We start from the raw sequence: 20,966 nt of genomic DNA on the forward strand, positions 1-20,966 counted from the left end.
GCACAGCAAGCTCCCACAATGTGATAATAATCAGATAATCTGGTTTGTAATCACAATTCAATGATAAAGGAGACCAGGGCAAACTCCCCTGCTCTTCATTCCAATACAGTAATGGACTTGCATTCTTTTACATCCACTGAAAAAATGCATTGGGCTTTAGTTTACCAATACACCCAGAAAACAAATAGCACCCGCAACAATGCAGCACTCCCTCATCACAGCACTGGATTTTTGTGCTCAAGTTCCTGGGTAGGATTTTCTGGCTGTGCTCACCCCAAAACTGGAGAATCCCGCCCAAAGTCAATGGCCCTTTGCAAGGTCCACACCCCCCCGACCCCCCTCCCCGGCCCGAGTCACCCCCATGATGCTGCGGCAGGTGAGACGGGAGGATTCTCCCTCTGGAGTAGGATTTGAGCCCAGCAGGGTGACACAGTGGTTAGCACTGCTGCCTCACAGCACTAAGGACCTGGGTTCGATTCCTGGCTTGGGTCTGTACAGTGTTTGCATGTTCTCCCCGTGTCTACACGGGTTTCCTCCAGGAGCTCCGGTTTTCTCCCACGGTCCGAAAGGTGTGCTGGTGAGGTGGTAAATTCTCCCTCAGTGTTACCTGAACAGGTGCCAGAGTGTGGCGACTCGGGGATTCTCACAGTAACTTCACTGCAGTGTTAATGTAAGCCTACTTGTGACACTAATAAATAAATAAACTTTAAGAAGCAGGAGTGCTACGAAACGAGATTCCGCTAGCTAGAAAGTTATTTCCTTCAATCGGCCGTAAGTAGAAGGAGTTCCAGTTTGAAAATGAGGGATACAGAGAACAAGAATTTGAAAAATGAAAATCAAGAAAAAGCATGTTTTGATCCAAAGGTTGAAGAGATCGAAGTGAAAGGTCTCTTGATGCCACTTAAAGATGAGCAGAGATTTTTCTCAGTGTCTTCCCACAGCCTATACCAACAGAAACAGTCTCTGATCTCATTTGCTGTTTGCGGGGATGTTTGTGTGCAAATAGGTTTCTATGTTTATCTGAATAACAACAGTGAGTGATTGGCAAAGTGCCTAGTAATGCCCAGAGTTGCTGAGAACTTTGTATAAATATCCTTTATTATGTAACTTGTCCAGTGAAGTTTGAGCTGCTAGCTGTAATCCTAAAAGGACAAGATGGGATATGGACCGGGAGAAATACAAAGGGCATCAGGTGTGGGCTCAGAACCTTCAAAAACCCTCTCCAAATCTACCTGCCATCCCCTGATCAAACACTGCTCCCCCAATTCCTCTGCTGAAGGGTTCAGTAACTGCACCTTCATGGAACGTTGCCATGTATCAGGTGGCTTTAGATCTTTAAAGTGTAATCTGAACTACTTATGAGTGGGGTTGGGCTGTAATAATTCATAGAATCGTAGAAACCCTACAGCGCAGAAAGAGGCCATTTGGCCCATCGAGTCTGCACCAACCACAATCCCACCCAGGCCCTACCCCTATATCCCTCCATATTTACCTGCTAATCCCTCTAACCTACGCATCTTAGAACATTAAGGGGCAATTCTAGCATGGCCAATCAACCTAACCCGCACGTCTTTGGACTGTGGGAGGAAACCGGAGCACCCGGAGCAAACCCACACAGACACGAGGAGAATGTGCAAACTCCACACAGATGGTGACCCGAGCCAGGAATTGAACGCAGGTCTCTGGAGCTGTGAAGCAGCAGTGCTAACCACTGTGCTACCGTGCCGCTGAGCTCTAGGTTAGCTCCTTAATGATGAACTTGTAGGGATTCGGAACCTAGGGATGGAACAAGGCCGAGAAAGAACATTAAGGTCTATCTAGCTAACTCCAGTGGCATTCTGTGTAACTTCTGGCTGAGCCACCATCCACTCCAATCTGATTAACTGCTGATTTTTCCTTCCTCCTAGTTGGGTGCAGGAGTTTTTGAATGAGGACAACAAGGGACTGGACGTGTTGGTGGAGTACTTGTCCTTTGCACAGTGCGCTGTCACGTAAGTACCCTGGGATCTTTACTGAGGCTTTCATTTTTATGTACAGCCTTCACTCTGTCAACTGTGTCACCTTACTTCCAGATTTTATTTATCCAGTTGTGTTGCCATTCCACTTGGAATTAACTCGAGGCTGAATGACTTTATAGTGATATCAGAGCAAAATACTGTGGATGCTGGAACCGGAAACAAAAAGAGAAAATGCTGGAAAACCTCAGCAGGTTTGACAGCATCTGTGGGGAGAGAATAGAGTCACCTGTCTGGACTTGGGGTAGGGCTGGTCAGTATTAGGTTAATATAATCTTACTGACAGAACTTAGCCTCAGTTTTCATATATTGCAGAAATGAATATAAGTGATTTATATCAGCATTTATAGGCCGGAATTTTCCAGCCGTACCTGCAGTGGGCTCTTCCGGAAGTGTCGACCGTGAACCCCCACCCCAGGTTCCCTGGCAGCAAAGAGTGCGAACAACAAGAAAACCTGTTAACAGCGGCAGGACTGGATAATCTGGCTAACGGCCAATGGCGGGCCACCTTTGCTAGCACAGGATGTGATGTGGGGGGAGGTTGGGGTGGAAATCCAAATACACTACTTCGACTGGTTCCCCTTTATCTACCCTGCTTGTTACATCCTCAAAGAAGTGGAATTTAGAAGATTGAGATGGGATCTCATGGAAATGTATAAAATTCCAACAACGTTAGAAAAGGTAGATTCAGAAAGAATGTTCTCCATGATGTCCAGAACTAGAGATTATACTTTGAGGACAAGGGGTTAATCTTTCAGGACTGAGGTGTGGAGAACTTTCTTCACCCAGAGAGTGGTAAATATGTTGAATTCACTGCCACAGAGAATAGTCAGGTTATTGGAATAACTAACATCCATTGGCTGCACAGCTTTGACCCTGTACTGGCCATATCGTGGCTATTAGAAAACACAGCAAGTGGCTCTGTCTTAGAGAGCTTGTTACAGTTAAGTGTACATGGCTTCTTATGAGTAAAGTAGAGTTTATTTATTAGTCACAAGTAAAGCTTACATTAACGCTGCAATGAAGTTGCTGTGAAAATCCCCGAGTCGCCACTCTCCAGCGGCTGTTTGGGTCAATGCACCTCACCAGCATGTCTTTTGGGTTGTGGGAGGAAACCGGAGCACCCAGAGGAAACCCACACAGACACAGGGAGAACATGCAAACTCCACACAGAGAGTCACCCAAGTCAGGGATCAAACTGGGGTCCCAGGCACTGTGAGGCAGCAGTGCCAACCACTGTGCTGCCTGTAATAGGGGATAAATATTATCATTTTCAAAATGGCTGTGTAATATTTATCTATCTTGCCAGATAAAATGAAGGAAGGTTCCACATGTTTTGGCCACTCCCAGGATAGGAGTCCATCCCGGTGTGATCATAAGCTTCAGGTCCACATGATGAACAGTCCCCAGGATACAAGTTGCCAGCGGATCAACTTGAGATATCTGGCAACTGGATAGAGCAGGCTGGAATGGTCACATCTGGAGGTCAAATGTTGGTGGAGAGTTTCAGTTGCTAGTGAGGTGAACAAGCAAAGGAGATGGGCAATTTTACAAAGATGGATGCAAGCAACTGTTGTAGTTGAGGATGCAGAGAAGCTCATTTTGCCATTAAACATTACCCCAAGAGTGTGAACATACCCTATCCCTCATGTGGCCAGGGAGAAGGCTGGAATTGTTAGTGAGGGAATGGCGCTCATTGCAATGGGCAAAGTCAGACTTCCTGCATCTATTTGGAGAAAACTGCCATTCATCCGGTGCCCAATGTTGGTTAAACAGGCTAGCAACACTGAGGCATCGGGGGAGGTCGAGAGAGCTGGTGACCAAGCTGCGCTGCGTATTATCCAAACTTGATATTGGAGGAAAACCCCATAAGTTAAAAACTAAATATAAAAGGAGTCTTCCAGGAGCAGGGGACTCTTGTGGGCTCGTGGGAGACAGTCATGATCGTCAGTTGTCCATGTTTGTATCAGGGGTCAATAGGGAATGAGATAGAGCAGAACCCACCTGAACTGCTTACTCCTTATCTCCCTCTTTAATCTTTCCGTATTTCTATTCCACCAAGAACTACTTGATGTAAGAAAAACAAAAAAAAGGTGCCAGAAATACTCAGCAGGTCAGGCAGCATCTGTGGAAATAAACCGAGTGAATCTCCAGGTTGATGACCTTTCATCGGAAAGGTCATTGATCTGAAACTTTAAGTCTGGCCTAGATGTTCACCTGTGAGCTGGGGATATAGAGCCCAGAGAATTCCGGGCTCCATGGACCAACCCATAAAAATCTCTGACTGAAAATCAGTTTTCGTACCAGGATGTTGAGATTCCCTGCACGTCAGGTATGGTCACCCCAGAATGGGTGCAGAGGGTGCAAGGTGCCATGACAGGCTGGCCAGTGGTCATGGAGAGGCTGGATAGGCTGGGCAGTGGTCATGGAGAGGCTGGATAGGCTGGGCAGTGGTCATGGAGAGGCTGGATAGGCTGGGCAGTTGGTATGGAGAGGCTGGATAGGCTGGGCAGTTGGTATGGAGAGGCTGGATAGGCTGGGCTGTTGGTATGGAGGGGCTGGGTAGGCTGGGCAGTTGGTATGGAGAGGCTGTGCGGGCTGGGCAGTTGTCATGGAGGGGCTGGATAGGCTGGGCAGTTGGTATGGAGAGGCTGGAGAGGCTGGGCAGTTGTCATGGAGAGGCTGGATAGGCTGGGCAGTTATCCAGCCTCCGTGCTGCAACAATGCATTGAAGTTCAGTGAAAAAACATAAAACAACTCTCCAGTCCTCACACTCCCGCTTCCCCACACATGATTCCTATGCCCCATCCATGTCAATGCAAACCACCTCATCTCCTTTTCACACCCCTCCCCGTGGCACCCTCCATGTCAATCTCTGCCCTTTTACCCACTGCCAGGGCCCTTTATAGCTACTAATGATAGTAGCTATAACTTTGTTATAGCTTTGTGCCAACTGATGCTCTTCTGCCCATCACCCTTTGCCATTATACGTACGATGCTAACTCATCCAATATCTACTATAGGCAGACCTCAAGATCTATGCTGAGATCAAAGAAATTAAAGCACCAAGTATATATCTCAGATTTCATTTTACAAAACATTGTCATTCATTAAAAATCCACCTACATTAATCTTTAAATAACATTTTTATTCAACTGCTTAATCCTTTATAAAAATATGCACTGGAATTCATAGTCCCACTTCAAAGAATCCATAAACAGGTCGAGCTGTCAAACAAACTGTGAGGTGACAGCACCCTACTGTGACAATAGATGCTGTGAAATCAGTCACATGGCACCATGGTAAACCTGCAGCTTATGTTAACAGACAAGAGTGAAATAGCAAACAATCATTTTTTTTAAAATCTCCAAATAGGTTTTACGAAAGGTTAAAGGGCATGAGTTTAAATTCTTTGACAACTTGACAACTCCCTTGTACAGTTCATCTCAATAGTTTTGACAGTTGTTTTTGATGGTGTGTCTCTCCCAAAGGGGACAAAGCTCCCCCCAAAGGTGACCTGGGACAATGGCTGAAGGGTTACCTTGCCTTTCCAAAAGGGCATCCTGGCTATTCAAACAAATTCACAAAGTTCAGACCTGCTCCCTACTGGGTTGAATCTGTGCACGTCAGGCTTCAGTCACCTTGCACATCAAAATTACATGAGTCGAGCAACTGCTGTTTCTACTGGGCGCAATGCGCATGCGCAGATTCTGAACCAGACATATTCATACCCCCACAGAAATGGTAGGTGCCATGTTTGAAGTGGGACTTCTAAATTTGGGCCCCATCTGCCATTTTTAACCACAAGGCCTTTCTGTCATGGCAAGGATCCAGGCCTCTGTTTCTATCTGCAGACGCTGCCCTTCTTATTTTATTCATTAATGTGGCTTGCTGAGGAAGCATCTAAGAGTCAACCACATTGCTGTGGCTCTGGAATCAGTTAAAGTTGGCAGATTTCCTTCCCTAAAGGACATTAGTGGACCAGATGGGGGGTTTTTAACGACAGTGACTTTGTGGTCACCATCAGACTTTTAGTTCTAGATTTTGTTTTATTGACTTGAAATTCCACTATCTGCTGTGGTGGGTTTTGAACTCCAGTCACCAGAGCATTACCCTGTGTCTCTGCATTACTAATTCAGTGACAGTGCCACTGCCTCGCTGCTGAGCATTTCCAGCATTTTTTGTATTTATCCCACTCCTACAGCATCCACATTTTTTTGCATTAACACTTGTTTCAACTTGCAAAACCTTAGGGGTTAGAAAGTGGTCGTAGTAGAAAGTTCAGCTCAAAAAGAACATCAAATTGCACTCCTGTCCATCTCAACCTTCTCACTTTGTTGTGGTGAGACAACCCTGGTGAGTCTTCAGTGACAGCTACATTCTCCTCCCTGTTTCACTCCAGGGAATCTACATTGCAACTGTTCCATAACTCCAATATTGTCTCTCTAATGAGGTCCATGAAACTGCACTTGTGTATTCCACTTGTGACCAAATCAGTATCCGTCAACACTTCCTGGATTTTTAATTCTTTTCTGCGTATATAAATAGCCAGAATCTCATTTGCCATTTCAGTATCTATTCCATTTACAGTCCTGCTTGTATCTGGAACTAAATCTTCCAGAGCGCTGATATATTTAAATATTATGCCTATCTTTTCTGCTGTGTTCCCTATTCATCATGTCTTCCCAAAGTGATACAACATTCGTGAGTGAGGCTTGGCATTGGGAACAGAACTGTTACGATGTGGAGATGCTGGCGTTGGACTGGGGTAAACACAGTAAGAATGTGGAGATGCCAGCGTGTGCTTACCAAATGAATCTGTTGGACTTTAACCTGGTGTTGTGAAACTTCTTACGAACAGAAATGTTGCCAGAATTTCTCCCTGCGTTTTTCGTCTACTTGACGACACTGAGGCTAACTGTACTGTCCTGGCTAACCAGCTGAGATCAGTAGCTCGTGGACACCAGAACAGATCTTGAAATGTATCATGTTACTATCTCAGGGAAGATCACTAACTTATTTTAAAAAAAGACCTGAAACCCAAGAGATTTGCCAAAAAAAAATGATGCTGCGGTTTAAATTTTACTTCTCAGTTTAAACAGAAGAACTCTTCACGAGACAAGAATCAAATAAAGCAGACACTAAATACTATCTTAGGTAAACACTTTAGGGTGGGATTTTATGGCCATGCTCATCCCGAAGCCATAAAATCCCACCCGAGGTCAACAAACCTTTTTATGGTCCGCCCCTCACCCGCTCCGATTCCCGTGGCAGGCGGGATGGTAAAATTGTGGCTCTAGGCTCTCAAACTCAGAATCAATCTAGGTTAAACATTAAATTGTTGTCGATTATAAACTGTAAATTGCACAATAAATGACAAATATAACTCAGACAGATTGGCTCGGACAGTGGTCATGTTATCAATCTCAGCCACATCATCCCGAAACTCTGTCTTCCTCATGAAGAATATCAGCTTCCCTTGTAGGATGTAGCCTGATCCCTAGCTGACAGCAGCGCACAATTAACCGGAATTTCACGGATGTGGGGCAGGATTTTCCCATCCTGACGCCACGGGAATTGTAGCAGGCCGGGAGGGTGGGAGGTGGGTTGGTGGGGAGGGTGGGGGACCATGCAAATGTCCGTTGACCTCAGATAGGATTTTCTGGGCTTGGAGTGAACGTGGCTGGGAATTCCCAACCTCTGGAATTCTCTTCCACCGCAGGCTGTGAAGGCCGAGTCACTGAATGTACTTAAGAAGGAAATGGATAGATTTCATAGAATCCCTACAGCCCATCGAGTCTTTCCGAAAGACCGTCACACCCAGGCCTCCCCTCCGCCCTATCTCTGTAACCCTGTGCATTTACCATGGCTAGTCAACCTTAACCTCACAACTTTGGACTGAGGAACACCCGGAGAAAGCCCACATAGGAAAAGGGTGCAAACTCCACATAGACTGTCCAGCAAGACCGAAATCGAACCCGGGTCCTCGACACTGTGAGGCAGCAGTGCTAAACTCGGTGCCACCGTGCCACTGGATAGATTTCTGGATTCTAAAGGTACCAGCATAAAAACTAGAAACAGGAGTAGGCCATTCGGCCCTTCAAGTCTGCTCTGTCATTCATTATGATCGCAGCTGATCATCAAATTCGATGTCCTGATCCCCATTTCCCCTATATTCCTTGATCCCTTTAGCCCCAAGAGCTATATCTAATTTCTTCTTCAAATCACACAACGTTTTGGCATTTCTGTGGTAGTGAAATTCATGATTTACCACTCTCTGGGTGGAGAAATTTCTCCTCACTTCAGTTGTAAAAGTTTACCCTTATATTCAAACAGTGACCCCTAGTTCTGGACTCCCCTCCATTGAGAACATTCTTCTACACTGTCTAACCCTGATAGAATGTTAAAAGTTTCTGTGAGATCCCCTCTCACTCTTCTAATCTCCAATGAATACAATCCTAACTGACGTAGTATCTCCTCATAGTCTCTCTTGCTATCCCAGTACTCAGCATGGTAAACCTTTGCTGTGCTCCCTCTATAGCGAGGATATCCTTCCTCAGATAAGAATGCCAAAACTGCACACGATTGTTAAGGGGTATGGGGAGGGTGCTGGATTACGGTGTTGAGTTGGATGATCAGCCATGATTGTGTTGAATGGCGGGGCAGGCTTGAAGGGCTGAATGGCCTCTTCCTGTTCCTAGTTTTTATGTCTAGATATCACTTAAAATCTCCCCCTTTGACCACATTCTTGGTTACCTGCCCTAATAGTATGAAGCCTCCAGGAACCCTTTAACGCATGAAAGAAATTAGTAAAATATTTGCTGTCAGCAAAAGCTTGTGAAGCAACTTGTAGTTTCCCACCATCACATGTCAAGTAACTCAACACAGAATAAGAACCTATCCGGTGGTCACCTTTGCCCCTTTGCTTCAACTATACACTGTCTGTTGCACGTTAACCAACCAGACCTCTCGAGTACTTTCCACTACGGGATCTGCTACACATGAGGCTGGAGATAAATGCAGCAACGCTGATGGACCTCAGAATTTCCCATTTTTCTTCTTAAAAATAGCGCTCAAAAATTATAAGAAGGCTTATTTTTTTCACGAGTAGAAGAACTCTCATTGAATAGAAGTTGCTGTCACAAATGACAGTAGTGTAGCTGTGTGTACCATTGACCTGCTTCACCTGAGTGAGGTTGTATTTGGAATTGGATTAGCATCTCTTTCTGAGTAGTCGGGAGAGAAACTTTGGACACAGGTCTATTAAATGGTCAAAGGATGAGCAATAAATGTGGTCTAGCCAGCAAGGCCCATAACCCATGAAGGAATAAAGAAAAAGAGCTTGCCGATAATTCCTATCCTTGATTTTATTTGGTTTATTATTGTCACATGTATTAGCAGATAGTGAGAAGTATTGTTTCTTGTACGGGCAAAGCATACCATTCATAGAGAAGGAAAGGAGAGAGTGCAGAATGTAGTGTTACCATCATAGCTAGGGTGTAGAGAAAGATCAGTGCAACACGAGGTAGGTCCATTTAAAAGTCTGATGGCCGCAGGGAAGAAGCTGTTCTTGAGTTGGTCAGTGCGTGACCTCAGACTTTTGTATCTTTTTCCTGACGGAAGAAGGTGGAAGAGAGAATGTCCGGGCTGCCTGAGGTTCTTAATTATGCTGGCTGCTTTTCCCAGGCAGTGGGAAGTGTAGACAGAGTCAATGAATGGGAGACTGATTTGCGTGATGGATTGGGCTACATTCACGACCTTTCTTGTGGTCTTGGGCAGAGAAGGAGCCCATACCAAGCTGTGATACATCCAGAAAGAATGCTTTCTATGGTGCCTTGGGTGTGTGAGTGACATCTAGTTGTGCGCTCCGCTAGTGAGGAGTCTTTCCAATGTACTATTAATATCAGATGGTCCCATCTACTTATTTTCGAGATTCTGCAAGTGTCTAGCAACATGCCAAGCTCACAGTGATCGTAAGTTATTAAGCCTCGCTATTTTTATCCCGCCTGACTTGCCTCGCACACATTGAGCTTGCGTTCGAGTTATATACTGAATATTTTACTTCTGGGCTAAAAAGCTAATGAGGTATTAAATAAGCAGCACAGCAAAATGCTACGAGAAGCCTTTCACTCCTGTCGTTCGTCAGCCACGCTGTGACACTTACAGCAGCCGGCTTGACACCCCCACCAGATAACTGTAAGAAAACAAATTAAAAATAGTGTTGGTGTATATCGTGCGCAATAACACAAGCTGACACCGAGTTGAAGACACTAATTCAATCCCTCTGGCATTCATGAGCCCGTTTGGACATCACTCTTCTGGGTTGCTGGCTTTTTTATGGGCCTTATTATGAGTACCATTGGTTTATGGTGCGCTGTAACTCTGGCTGTGTCCACTGCGGTTAGTCTGGAACAACGTTGCTGCCATTCAAACCCAAACACCGAATCTGTTTTTTGGCCACTGAAAATATTGCCGCAACATTTTGTGTTACAAAATAAAAAAAGAAACATACATTCGAAAAACAAATAAGGCATCTCCTGCACTCGTAGACACATACTGCGAAGAGAGTCTCCTTGAAATAGTAGAAACCCTAAAGTACAGAGGGAGGCCATTCAGACCATCGAGTCTGCACCGACCACAATCCCACCCAGGCCCTACACCCATATTCCTACACATTTTACCCACTAATCCCTCTAACCTACACATCTCAGGACACTCAGGGGCAACTTAAGCATGGCCAATCAACCTAACCCGCCCATTTTTGGAACATGGGAGGAAATTGGACCACTCAAAGGAAACCCACGCAGACACTAGGAGAATGTGCAAACTCCACACAGACAGTGACCCAAGCAGGGAATCGAACCCTGGTCCCTGGAGCTGTGAAACAGCAGTGCTAACCACTGTGTTACCATGCCGTGATTAAGATAGAAGAATGTTTTATATCTTTCTTTTCATGTGATCAGAATTTTGCATTACTATTGTTATTACAGAATAGAAAGGATACCTATATTTTCCTTTTATTTGTGGGATATGGACATTGCTGGCTGGGTAGCATTTATTGCCCATTCCTAGCTATCCTTAGTCAGAGGGCAGTTGAGAGGCAGTTACTTTGCTGTGGCTCTGGAGGCACACGTAGGCCAGACCAGGTAAGGAAGGCAGATTTCCTTCCCTAAAGTGCATTAGTGAACCAGATGAGTTTCTCCCAGAATTGACAATGGTTTCATGGTCATCAGTATTCTTTTAATATTTTTTATTGAATTTCATCATCTGCCATGGTGGGATTTGAACCCAGATCCTCAGAACATTAGCTGAATTTCTAGATTAATAGTCTCGCGATAATACCACGAGGCCATCACCTTCCCTGTAATTAAAAATTTTTAAAAAAAATGCATAACTTAAGTTCCATCAGTGGAAAACTCAGTATGTGTTCTGCATTCAGCTGGCCAAAGTTCCCTGAATAACAAGTTAGCCAGCATTCTGGTCTTTGTTCCTGCTTGATATAAGTGCACGTACATGGATGTTCTTCCGTTCTCTGCCCAAAGGCAGGTCCCACCCACACCACAATCTCCACCATGAGGAGGACAAGGAGCCAGGTTCCAGATCTGGAATGGGATTTGAACTCTGTGTTATTGGCATTAACCTGATCCTTACCAGCTGATCCTCTCCCGCTCCATGCCACAAAGAGCCTGTGGCAACAGACACTTTTACTTGCATGTTGTAGCCTGGAGCTATGGATAGTGATGGTGGAGGCTCTGCTTTCTTTCCCTCATCCGGCACGGTGGCACAGTGATTAGTGGATAAAACATACCTGTGCTATTATATGCTCTGTCTGAGGCCAGAACTCTCCATTCACCTGACGAAGGGGCAAACCCCGAAAGCTTGTGAGTTTACTATCAAATGCATTGATTGGACTTTAACCTGGTGTTGTCAGACTTCTTACTATGTTCCTCCCACAGTCCAGAGATGCGAGGGATAGGTGGATTGGCCATGCTAAATTGCTCCTTAGTCAGGGAGATTAGCAGGGTAAATACGTGGGGTTATAATGATAGGGTCAGGGTGGGGTTGTTGTCAGTGCAGGCTTGATGGGCTGAATGGCCTCCTTCTGCAGAATTTTCCCATCTCGTCCCCAGTGGGAATTGTAGTGGGCAGGACGCTGACCATGCAAAGGTCCACTGACTTTGGGTGGGATTTTCTGGTTTTGGGACGAGCATGGCCAGAAAACCCTACCCTACGATTCCATGAAATAGTGGAGACAGGGTGTGTTTGCAGGTGAGTTAATGGAGGGTGAATGGGGAAGGGGTGACCTTGAGCTGGCAGTGGCCTGCACTATGAGTGTGTTGCCTGCTCCGTACAGCGAAAGCATTTCTTTGGCCTTGCTCAGTCTATCTGTGAAGCTCAGCTTGGTGAACCGTGTACTGACAATTCAACAATCCATCTTGTTTTTCAGATCTTTTAAAGAAACTGCATTGAATTTTGTGAGGAGTTTGAGTTATGTTGAAAGGTACTTTAGTCTAACACTCTGGGGCAGCCTCTCTACATACTAACTCTTTCAAGTTTCTGCACTCTGCCAAAGCTTCTGTACTAACACTGCTTGTTAAAAGTTAAATTGCACTTCTTAAAATGAATATCTAATTTACCAGATTTGCAAAATGAAATAAAATTTCATAGTTTGCTTTCCTTGTGGGAAAGAATATCTTTTCATCTGGTCGCTATTATGAGCAGAAATGTCGCTCTCCCTATCAAAACCAAAGAGCCACCTTCTAGACCTCTCTTGCTCACCTTTGTGACGGGAGTTACGTGCATCCAGACAGCGATTATTTGTGCTGAAAGAGTTACTATCTTTCCTGGCTTTTTTTTTGTTCTGGAGCAGCCTTGGGTCCTTCATTCCAGAAGAGCTGGAACGCCGGACTCGGAGACGATGGGGAAGGGATGACTGTTACACCAGCTAACTGAAGGCCTTGTCCCTCTTTTTGTTTCTTTCCCTCGTGTGTCTCAGGCACGACATGGAGAGCACGGATAACGGAGGAATCGCCACTGAGAAGAGCAACAAACCCTTAGACAGATCCGTGGAGGACCTCAGTCGAGGCAATTCGTCCCCCACCCATGGATCCTCCAGGACTAGTAGCCGTCATCTGACTGTCAGGTGAGGTGGGCGGGGACGAGGGGTGTCAGATTGAAATAGTTCGTGCTGTACCATTGCTTTCCTGGTTCTCTGGCAACACTTCATGCCAACTGGTAGCGCGTCAGGATGGTTTAAAACCAAAAGGAACTCAATTACAGATCAACGGAACTCCTTTATTATCAACCATCCTATGTAGGGCATGTTTATTCTGCCTTGTTTACTCTGAAATCTCGGGGTCAGTTTTATAAATTAGAATTCTTGATGCTCTGAATTGGGAATATGTGAAGGTAAACCCCACTGTTCTGTGACATGTCCAAAAGTTTACAATGGAAAAGGGCGTGAGATTATAGCATGAGTTCCTAATTATCACCTTCACTATTTAGACAGTGAGTAGACAGAGTGATTTGTACACCCATCATAGCACAAATATATTTAATTCGCATGGTGGCACAGTGGTTAGCACTGCTGTCAGGTTCGGTTCCCGGTCTTGGGTCACTGTCTGTGTGGAGCCTGCATGTTCTCCCCATGTCTGTGTGGGTCTCCTCCAGGCTCTTCTGTTCCCTTCCACAGTCTGAAAGACGTGCAGGTTAGGCGCATTAGCCATGCTAAGTTCTCCCTCAGTGTACCCGAACAGGTGCCAGAGTGTGGCGACAAGGGGATTTTCACAGTAACTTCATTGCAGAGTTAATGTAAACCTACTTGTGACGCTGATGAATAAACATCAATAAGTGTTCACATTAAGCACTGTAGGATTAAAGTTCCCTCCACTCTGACCCAATAATGATGCTTTAAATTCAGTATACTTCCTGAGCAGCATTCCACATGGGCCACGATACACAGTCTCCTGTGTGGACACCATTTTAGCTTCAGAATAAGGGCAGTCTGGTGCTGTCAGGACACAGTACTGAAGAAATTAGCCCAGCCAGGCCAACTGAGGGCAGCACGGTGGCATAGCGGTTAGCGCTGCTGCCTCACAGCGCCAGGGACCTGGGTTCAGCTCCTGCCTTCGATCACTGTCTGTGTGATGATTGCACATTCTCCCCATGTCTGCGTGGGTTCCTTCGGGTGCTCCGGTTGCCTCCCACAGTCCGAAGATGTGTGGGTTAAGTTGATTGGCGATACTAAATTATACCTAGTGTCAAGGGGATTAGCAGGGTAAATATGTGGGGTTAGGGGGATATAGTCTGGTTGTCGGCGCAGGTTAGATGGGTGAACGGCTTCCTTCTGCACTGTACGGATTCTGTAACTCTCTGATTCTATGAACTTAATTCCAAATAGAACATGCACTGAAATCAGAGAGACGGGATGGGGGAGAGAAAACAGACCTTTATTTCATTGATCTGGGTTGAATTGATACGGGAGGTGACAGGACAGTCTGGTGACTCACTGCAGTATCCTGTCTCCAAAATGACTTTACCATGTCAGATATTGCAAGAGACTTGAGTGGAGATGCAGGTCACATTCCAGGCAGGTCTACTTAACATAGAAATCTCCCTGACCCATCAGCCAGTCAGTGGATGTTTTTGTTCTAATCCTATTGGTTTCAAGGGCGGAAGATCTCATAAGGATTGGGGGGGGTGGTGTGGGGAGAAGGGTCACTTTGACTTTGTAAAAATGTGTAAAGTGGGCAAGAGTGAAGCAGAAACCCATTTCCTAGAATCATAGAACCCTACAGTGCAGAAAGAGGCCATTCGGCCCATCGAGTCTGCACCGAACACAATCCCACCCAGGCCCTACCCCCATATCCCTGCATCTCATACCCACTAATCCCTCTAACCTACACATCTCTGGACACTAAGGGGCGATTTCATAGCACGGCCAATCAACCTAACCCGCACATCTTTGGACTGTGGGAGGAAACCGGAGTACCCGGAGGAAACCCACGCAGACACGAGGAGAACGTGCAAACTCCACACAGACAGTGATCCGAGCCGGGAATCAAACCCAGGACCCTGGAGCTGTGAAGCAGCAGTGCTAACCACTGTGCTACCGTGCCATGCTTCTGGTTTTTATTTTTATCGATTTGAAAAGATTCGTAGAATCATAGAAACCCTACAGTGCAGAAAGAGGCCATTTGGCCCATTGAGTCTGTACCGACCACAATCCCACCCAGGGCCTACCCCCATATTCCTACATATTTACCCGCTAATCCCTCTGACACTAAGGGGCAATTTTAGCACGGCCAACCAACTTTACCTACACACCTTTCAAGCACAGATCTGCCCATTTGACCCATGCATGAGGTCAAAATTACCCTGTGCGTGTTCACATATTGAAAGGGCTTTGTCATCGTGACCCTGAATTTCAGAAGAAGTGTCCTGATTTTGTGTGAACTTCCACCATCTATCCTGCTTCTCCGGAGGCCCTGCTGAAACCAAACCAGGAAGATAGGGAAACGTTCCAGACATTTTTTTAAATTCATTTACAGGATGTAGGCGTCGCTGGCTAGGCCAGTATTTATTGTCCATCCCTGGTAGCCCTTCAAGGCTCTCGGCATTATTTGTGTCCCCGAGGTTGTGTAAGAGAGAATAAGTCAGAGTGATGGGATCCCATGCTATCATCGCATCAGAAGGTAACAGATCCAGACCCCCTGACAGTGAAGAGGGACTCTGCAGACTCTAGGGGTTGGGGTGCCAGCCTCCAGAGAGTGCGTGGCTGAAATTGCATTGCTGTTAGTGAAACGGTAACTCCAATCCGCGTTAATGACAGCTCCAGAGATATTGTTTTCTGCTGTCCCTCTGTTAGTGCTTAACAATCGTCGGTTTGCCACTGTATCAGTCTGTCTCTTCACTCATTATCTGCTTGGTTCAGTGATCGTTCAATTGCCTCTGCTTGACCGCACAATGTGAGGCTGAACATTGAACGATGCAGATAAATCTGTTGTGTGATTCAGACCATCCGTTTAACATGAATGGGCTCTTCCCTCTAAAAGGGCTGAAATTGTGAATACAAATGAACAGCACGATCAAATGAACAGAATGCATTTTCTAAGTTGTTTTCTGATGGACGACTTTGATATCGGGGCGTCTAATATGATGGACAGCTAAATGGGACGGAATGTTTGCCCACTCCTCCTATTATATAATGCACAGCTATAAGGGCGATTTCTCTCCCCAGTCTTCCTGTGTTGGGTCTGAGTGCCAATGGGCTGGGAAATTGGACAGCGCACATTCAGCGCGTGACCTTTATTTCAATTGGGATGGCTGCCTCAGAACTCATCCAGAGAGGTGATGCCACACTCTAGATGTGAAACTAAACTCCTGGTTACCATCAGCCTGTTGCCCTCACTGTCCACAAGGCCATGCAGTGGGCAGGGGGTGGACCTTTACTGGCTGCTGGTACCTGTACCACTCCGACGTATCGCGAGTCAGGCTCTGGAACGCCAAACGCCCACGCAGACGGACAGACCCTGGGCTAGGCGATGCGTTTGCCCCAGTTGTGTGTGAGGTTCCCTTGCATTATCAGCGTTGCAATGTCAGGCAGTGGTCACGTCAACGCAATGGAGCCTCGATTGGAGACCCAACGGAAACCATTCCCAACAGCTGGGGTGAAAGTGAATCTGAGGGGCACGCGCTTAGGGAAGTAAATAATTCCACAAAAGATGCCAGTCCTCTATTTGGGCTTACTGGGTGCAAACCGCCATTCCAGAATCATGTTCGAAGAAAGATGGTTCTAACAGTTGTTGTATACCAATGAATGAATACTAACCTTTCTCTTTGTTGCTTTCATGCTTCTTGGGGATGTGTCATCTTTCGGTGGGTATACGTGAAGAAAAAAATCAAAAGCTTATCAGTGAGAACCTGCCTTTTAATTCTTTAACCTGTGTCGGTTCCCTCTAAGCGATTAACTTGTCCTAAGACGTTCCCTGTGTGATGCACTGATCACCCATTGAATCCTACGATGCAGAAAAAGGTCATTCAGCCCATCGAGTCTGCACCAACCACAATCCCACCCAGGCCCTAACCCCATGCATTTACCCTAGTTAGTCCCCCTGACCCTAAGGGGCAATTCAGCATGGCCAATCCACCTAACCTACGTGTCTTTCGGACTGTGGGAGGAAACCCGCACCGACGTGGGGAGAACGCGCCAAGCTGTTCTCAGCGTCAGCGACCCAAGCTGGGAATCGAACCCGGGTCTCTGGCGTGATGAGGCAGCAGTGCTAACCACTGTGCGCCCTCTTCTGTTCAGTCCGTGTGTTGTTCAGTCCACACGGAGCTGTTGTGTGATTTGCTGTTTAATCCATTAAGCTCCCCTGTGTAAAGCTGTTTTACAAACCTCCCTAGATGCATGGACAGGAGTGGTAGATGGTGCACGTGTGGGAGTATAAGTCAAGATATCTCTCTGCATCCTCACTCCACAGTCAAGCAACAGATCCTCCGTGCCACAATTTGCCTTTTGTCTCGGACATTAATACCTCAGAGCGCCAAACACTTGCCCTCAAATGCCACCAGGTGTGATTTAGAGAGGCCCAACACCTTTTTGGCCATTGGTCAATCACCTGATGGTCCGTGTGTACCACAGAGTCAGGCTGGCTCGAGCCCAGTTATGCACAATGTTGTTTCACAGCTCCGTGACGCTTTTTAAATCTTTATATGTGCTCGTTGCTCACCCTTAGGGATGCACAAAAGACATTTAGAGTTCTCCATTACGGGTGAGTAATTAATTTATCATTGAAAATGTCAGCAGAGAGTGTCGCTGCTCACCTTGCCGCCGCTGGCCAAGAGGTTAGATGTGCCACAAAGACATAAGGCAACGTGGTGGCCATTTTGCCTGTTGCTATGGTGCAGAGCTCGTGCAGATTGCCGCCAGTGTTGTTTCCAACGTTTTAATTTTTATTTCATTGAGCTTCTGCTTCCGATGAATGGTAATGTCGGCAGCTGACCCCTAGCGGAGCTAAAGAAGCAATGCCACACACTCGATATAAATTCCCAGTCACCACCACCAGGCAGCTGCCAGACAAAGGAGTCTGCTTCACCAAGAGAAATCTGGCCTGAATTGACTGTCAGACAGAAAGACCAGGCAGAAACCAATCTCTCTCCTTTTGGACTCTTTCTCCCCCACCCTCACAAATGGAACCAGCGGGCAGTATGTAACGGGGAGTGGGGAACGTGGTGGGTAATTAAGTGGAAGCCGAAACCCCGGTTTCTGGTCAGTGGGCTGCGACGTGGAGATTAAGGCTGGAGTGTTACGGCCATTCCCGCCGGCGGGGTTTTCCCATCCCGCCGCAGTGACTGGGTGCCACGTTCTCCGATCTCGCCGTGGCAGGAGTGTGACGTGAACGGTCGGTAAGATCTCGCCCTAAGTCAGCGCCATTACACCGGTGGTTCAGCCCTCAGTGCACTCGTGGCACCATTCGAACTCCGCGGGCCACCCAGTGGCATTGGTGGATCATTAGAACGAGAGCAGGGGTTGGCCATTTGGCCCGTTGAACCTACTCCACCTTTCCATTCAATCGTGGTGAAAATAATTGTGGTCTTCACTTTTCCTCCTGGCCTTATAACCCTTAACCTCCCTTATCGATCAGCAAATCTGTCACACTCAGCCTGGAATATGTTCAATGACCTCTCTGCGGAAGAGAGTTCCAGAAATTTCTGAGAAAGAAAGTTCCTCCTCTTAAATCAGAGTGAATTCACCCTCAGAATGTGGAACTGGTCAGTGACTCCAGATCATTTATTTCTGTGCTTGTTTCCCAGGAAGCTCTTATCACACATACGCTTTGGGCAGCCAACGTTGATGGCTGGATCCTGGGTGACATGGCTATCCCCTGGGGGCACGGTTACTGACTCATTGCCTCTGCATAGCAGGGAAATGACACCATTCAGTTCCCACCTCCGCCAGAGCCAACATCAAGCAAACCATTGGCTTGCTGGAAATGCGTTCTGGTTGCTTTGCCTGGTTTGGAAGGGCTTTGCAGGAGAGGTAGGGTCGACAGTCAGAGACTTTTTCCCAGAATTGAAATGTCTCACGCTTGGGGTGAGAAGGGGAAAGTTCAACGGGGATTTGTGGGATGATGAGGCAGGGGTAGGTAATCATTGTTGGATGGCATTGCCAGGGGATGGGGCACAAGGTAGGGCAGGATATGAAGGCTGTGATTGTTGTTGCAACTTCAGGAGGGGCACACCGACCGCAACTGCAGTCACAGTGTGCCTGCGACCTCACCTCAGATTCACTGCAAGGAGCTACAAACAGCATTTTGGATGCATGTCAATGACTGCCCCCTCCCCAACCCCTCACTGCCTCCCCCACCGTTTCGTCCGCTCCCTCGCTCGCCATCTCAATCGTTGTTCGCCATTAGTTCCCCAAGCTGGGCAGTGAGCAGGGCAGCAAGGGGGTAGTGAGGGGAGCAGCGAGTGGGGTAGGGGGCAGCAAGTGGGAGGCAGCAACAGCGGGCACACACTGATGATGACAGTGGCACTGCTGCCCTGTGCTGGGAGACTGGCAGGCACTGCCAGGGTGGGTGGAGGCAGATGCGATAGGGGCGTTTAAGGGGTCTTTAGATGAGCATGTAAATATGCAAGGAATAGAGGGATATAGAGTAAGGGCAGACAGAAGGGATCAGTTTAATTTGGCGTCATGTTCAGGACAGTTAAGGATGTCACAAATAGTCATAGTCTACAGTGCACCCCACAATGTGCCAAGCAACAGGACTAAGGGGCAGAGTATTACCACCCTCAGATAGCAATGAGTTGGATGAGCTTGGGGCAGAGGCCGTGAATGTGCATGAGCCTCCACCGGATGCCAGGGAACAGCCCGATTCCTGTGGGCAGGAACACCTCCCGCCATCCCCTCAGGAGGAGGATCTGCTGGGAGGGGGTTGCTAAACCGTGAGGTTGGCCCCTTGCCCAGGTTCCGATGTGTGTACAGTCGAAGGGACTTGGACGTGAGGAGATGGAGGGGTGGTGCCCAGGGTAGAAAATAATAATGAGGAGGGAGTGATGGGGTGGGGGGGGGCGGGGGTAGGAGGGGAGCTGAAGCTGCTGTGGGGGTGCAACAAGAAATCAAACAAAGTACCAACAGAAGGAGGTGGACAGCAGTCAGAGCCTTTGTTTCTGTTCTAGCTCACTGTACTTCCTACCACCACATGGCAACAGGGCAGCAGTGCCACTGTCATCATCAGTGTGTGCCCGCTGTTGCTGCCTCCCACTTGCTGCCCCCTACCCCACTCGCTGCCCCCTCACCACCCCCTCGCTGCCCTGCTCACTGCCCAGCTTGGGGAGCTGATGGTGAACAGTGATCAGGGTGGCGAGTTAGGGAGTGGACGAGACGGTGGGGGAGGCAGTGAGGGGTTGGGGAGGGGGCAGTCATTGACATGCATCCAAAACGCTGTTTGTATCTCCTTGCAGTGAGACTGGGGTGAGGTCGCAGGCGCACTGTGACTGCAGTTGCGGTCGGTGTGCCCCTCCTGAAGTTGCAACAACAATCACCGCCTTTATATCCTGCCCTACCTTGTGCCCCATCCCCTGACAATGCCGTCCAACCCCTGCCTCATAATCCCACAAATCTCCCATACCTGCTGAGCAACCCTTTAAATATTCATTTGAATTTGCCGGGTATGTAAGTGGAAGTGGTGCCCACTTGCAGTTTCGCCATCAGGGAACCCCCGTGCCTCTTAATAAACTGAGCCCCACCTTCTCTCCAGCGACCGTATCAAACCACTTTGTAACTTTAACCATCTCTGTTGGGTCTGTTCTGCATTACCACTGGTTACTGAGACTCCAGCCCTCAGCCTGATGCAGATTCCCTTGTGTACTCCTTGCCGTTACCAGTAATCCATGAACAACGTTCGCTGACACGCACCCAGTGTGTCGCAAAGCATCGATCGTAACCCC

General features: G+C 47.2%; 1 protein-coding gene across 1 annotated transcript in view; it reads left to right on the plus strand.

Annotated features, from left to right (window-relative positions):
• The window catches only part of LOC145359337 (formin-like protein 1), a 250,943-nt gene that overhangs the window by 157,980 nt on the left and 71,997 nt on the right, over positions 1-20,966 (plus strand). Inside the window, exons 5-7 of the mRNA XM_080213936.1 lie at positions 1,908-1,991; positions 12,463-12,516; positions 13,012-13,158. Of these exons, the coding sequence (XP_080070062.1) occupies positions 1,908-1,991; positions 12,463-12,516; positions 13,012-13,158 (285 nt within the window). The remainder of the gene's footprint in view (positions 1-1,907; positions 1,992-12,462; positions 12,517-13,011; positions 13,159-20,966) is intronic.

Source organism: Carcharhinus amblyrhynchos, chromosome 27 (genome assembly GCF_965287045.1).
Source record: "Carcharhinus amblyrhynchos chromosome 27, sCarAmb.v2.hapA, whole genome shotgun sequence".
NCBI classification, from domain to species: domain Eukaryota; kingdom Metazoa; phylum Chordata; class Chondrichthyes; order Carcharhiniformes; family Carcharhinidae; genus Carcharhinus; species Carcharhinus amblyrhynchos.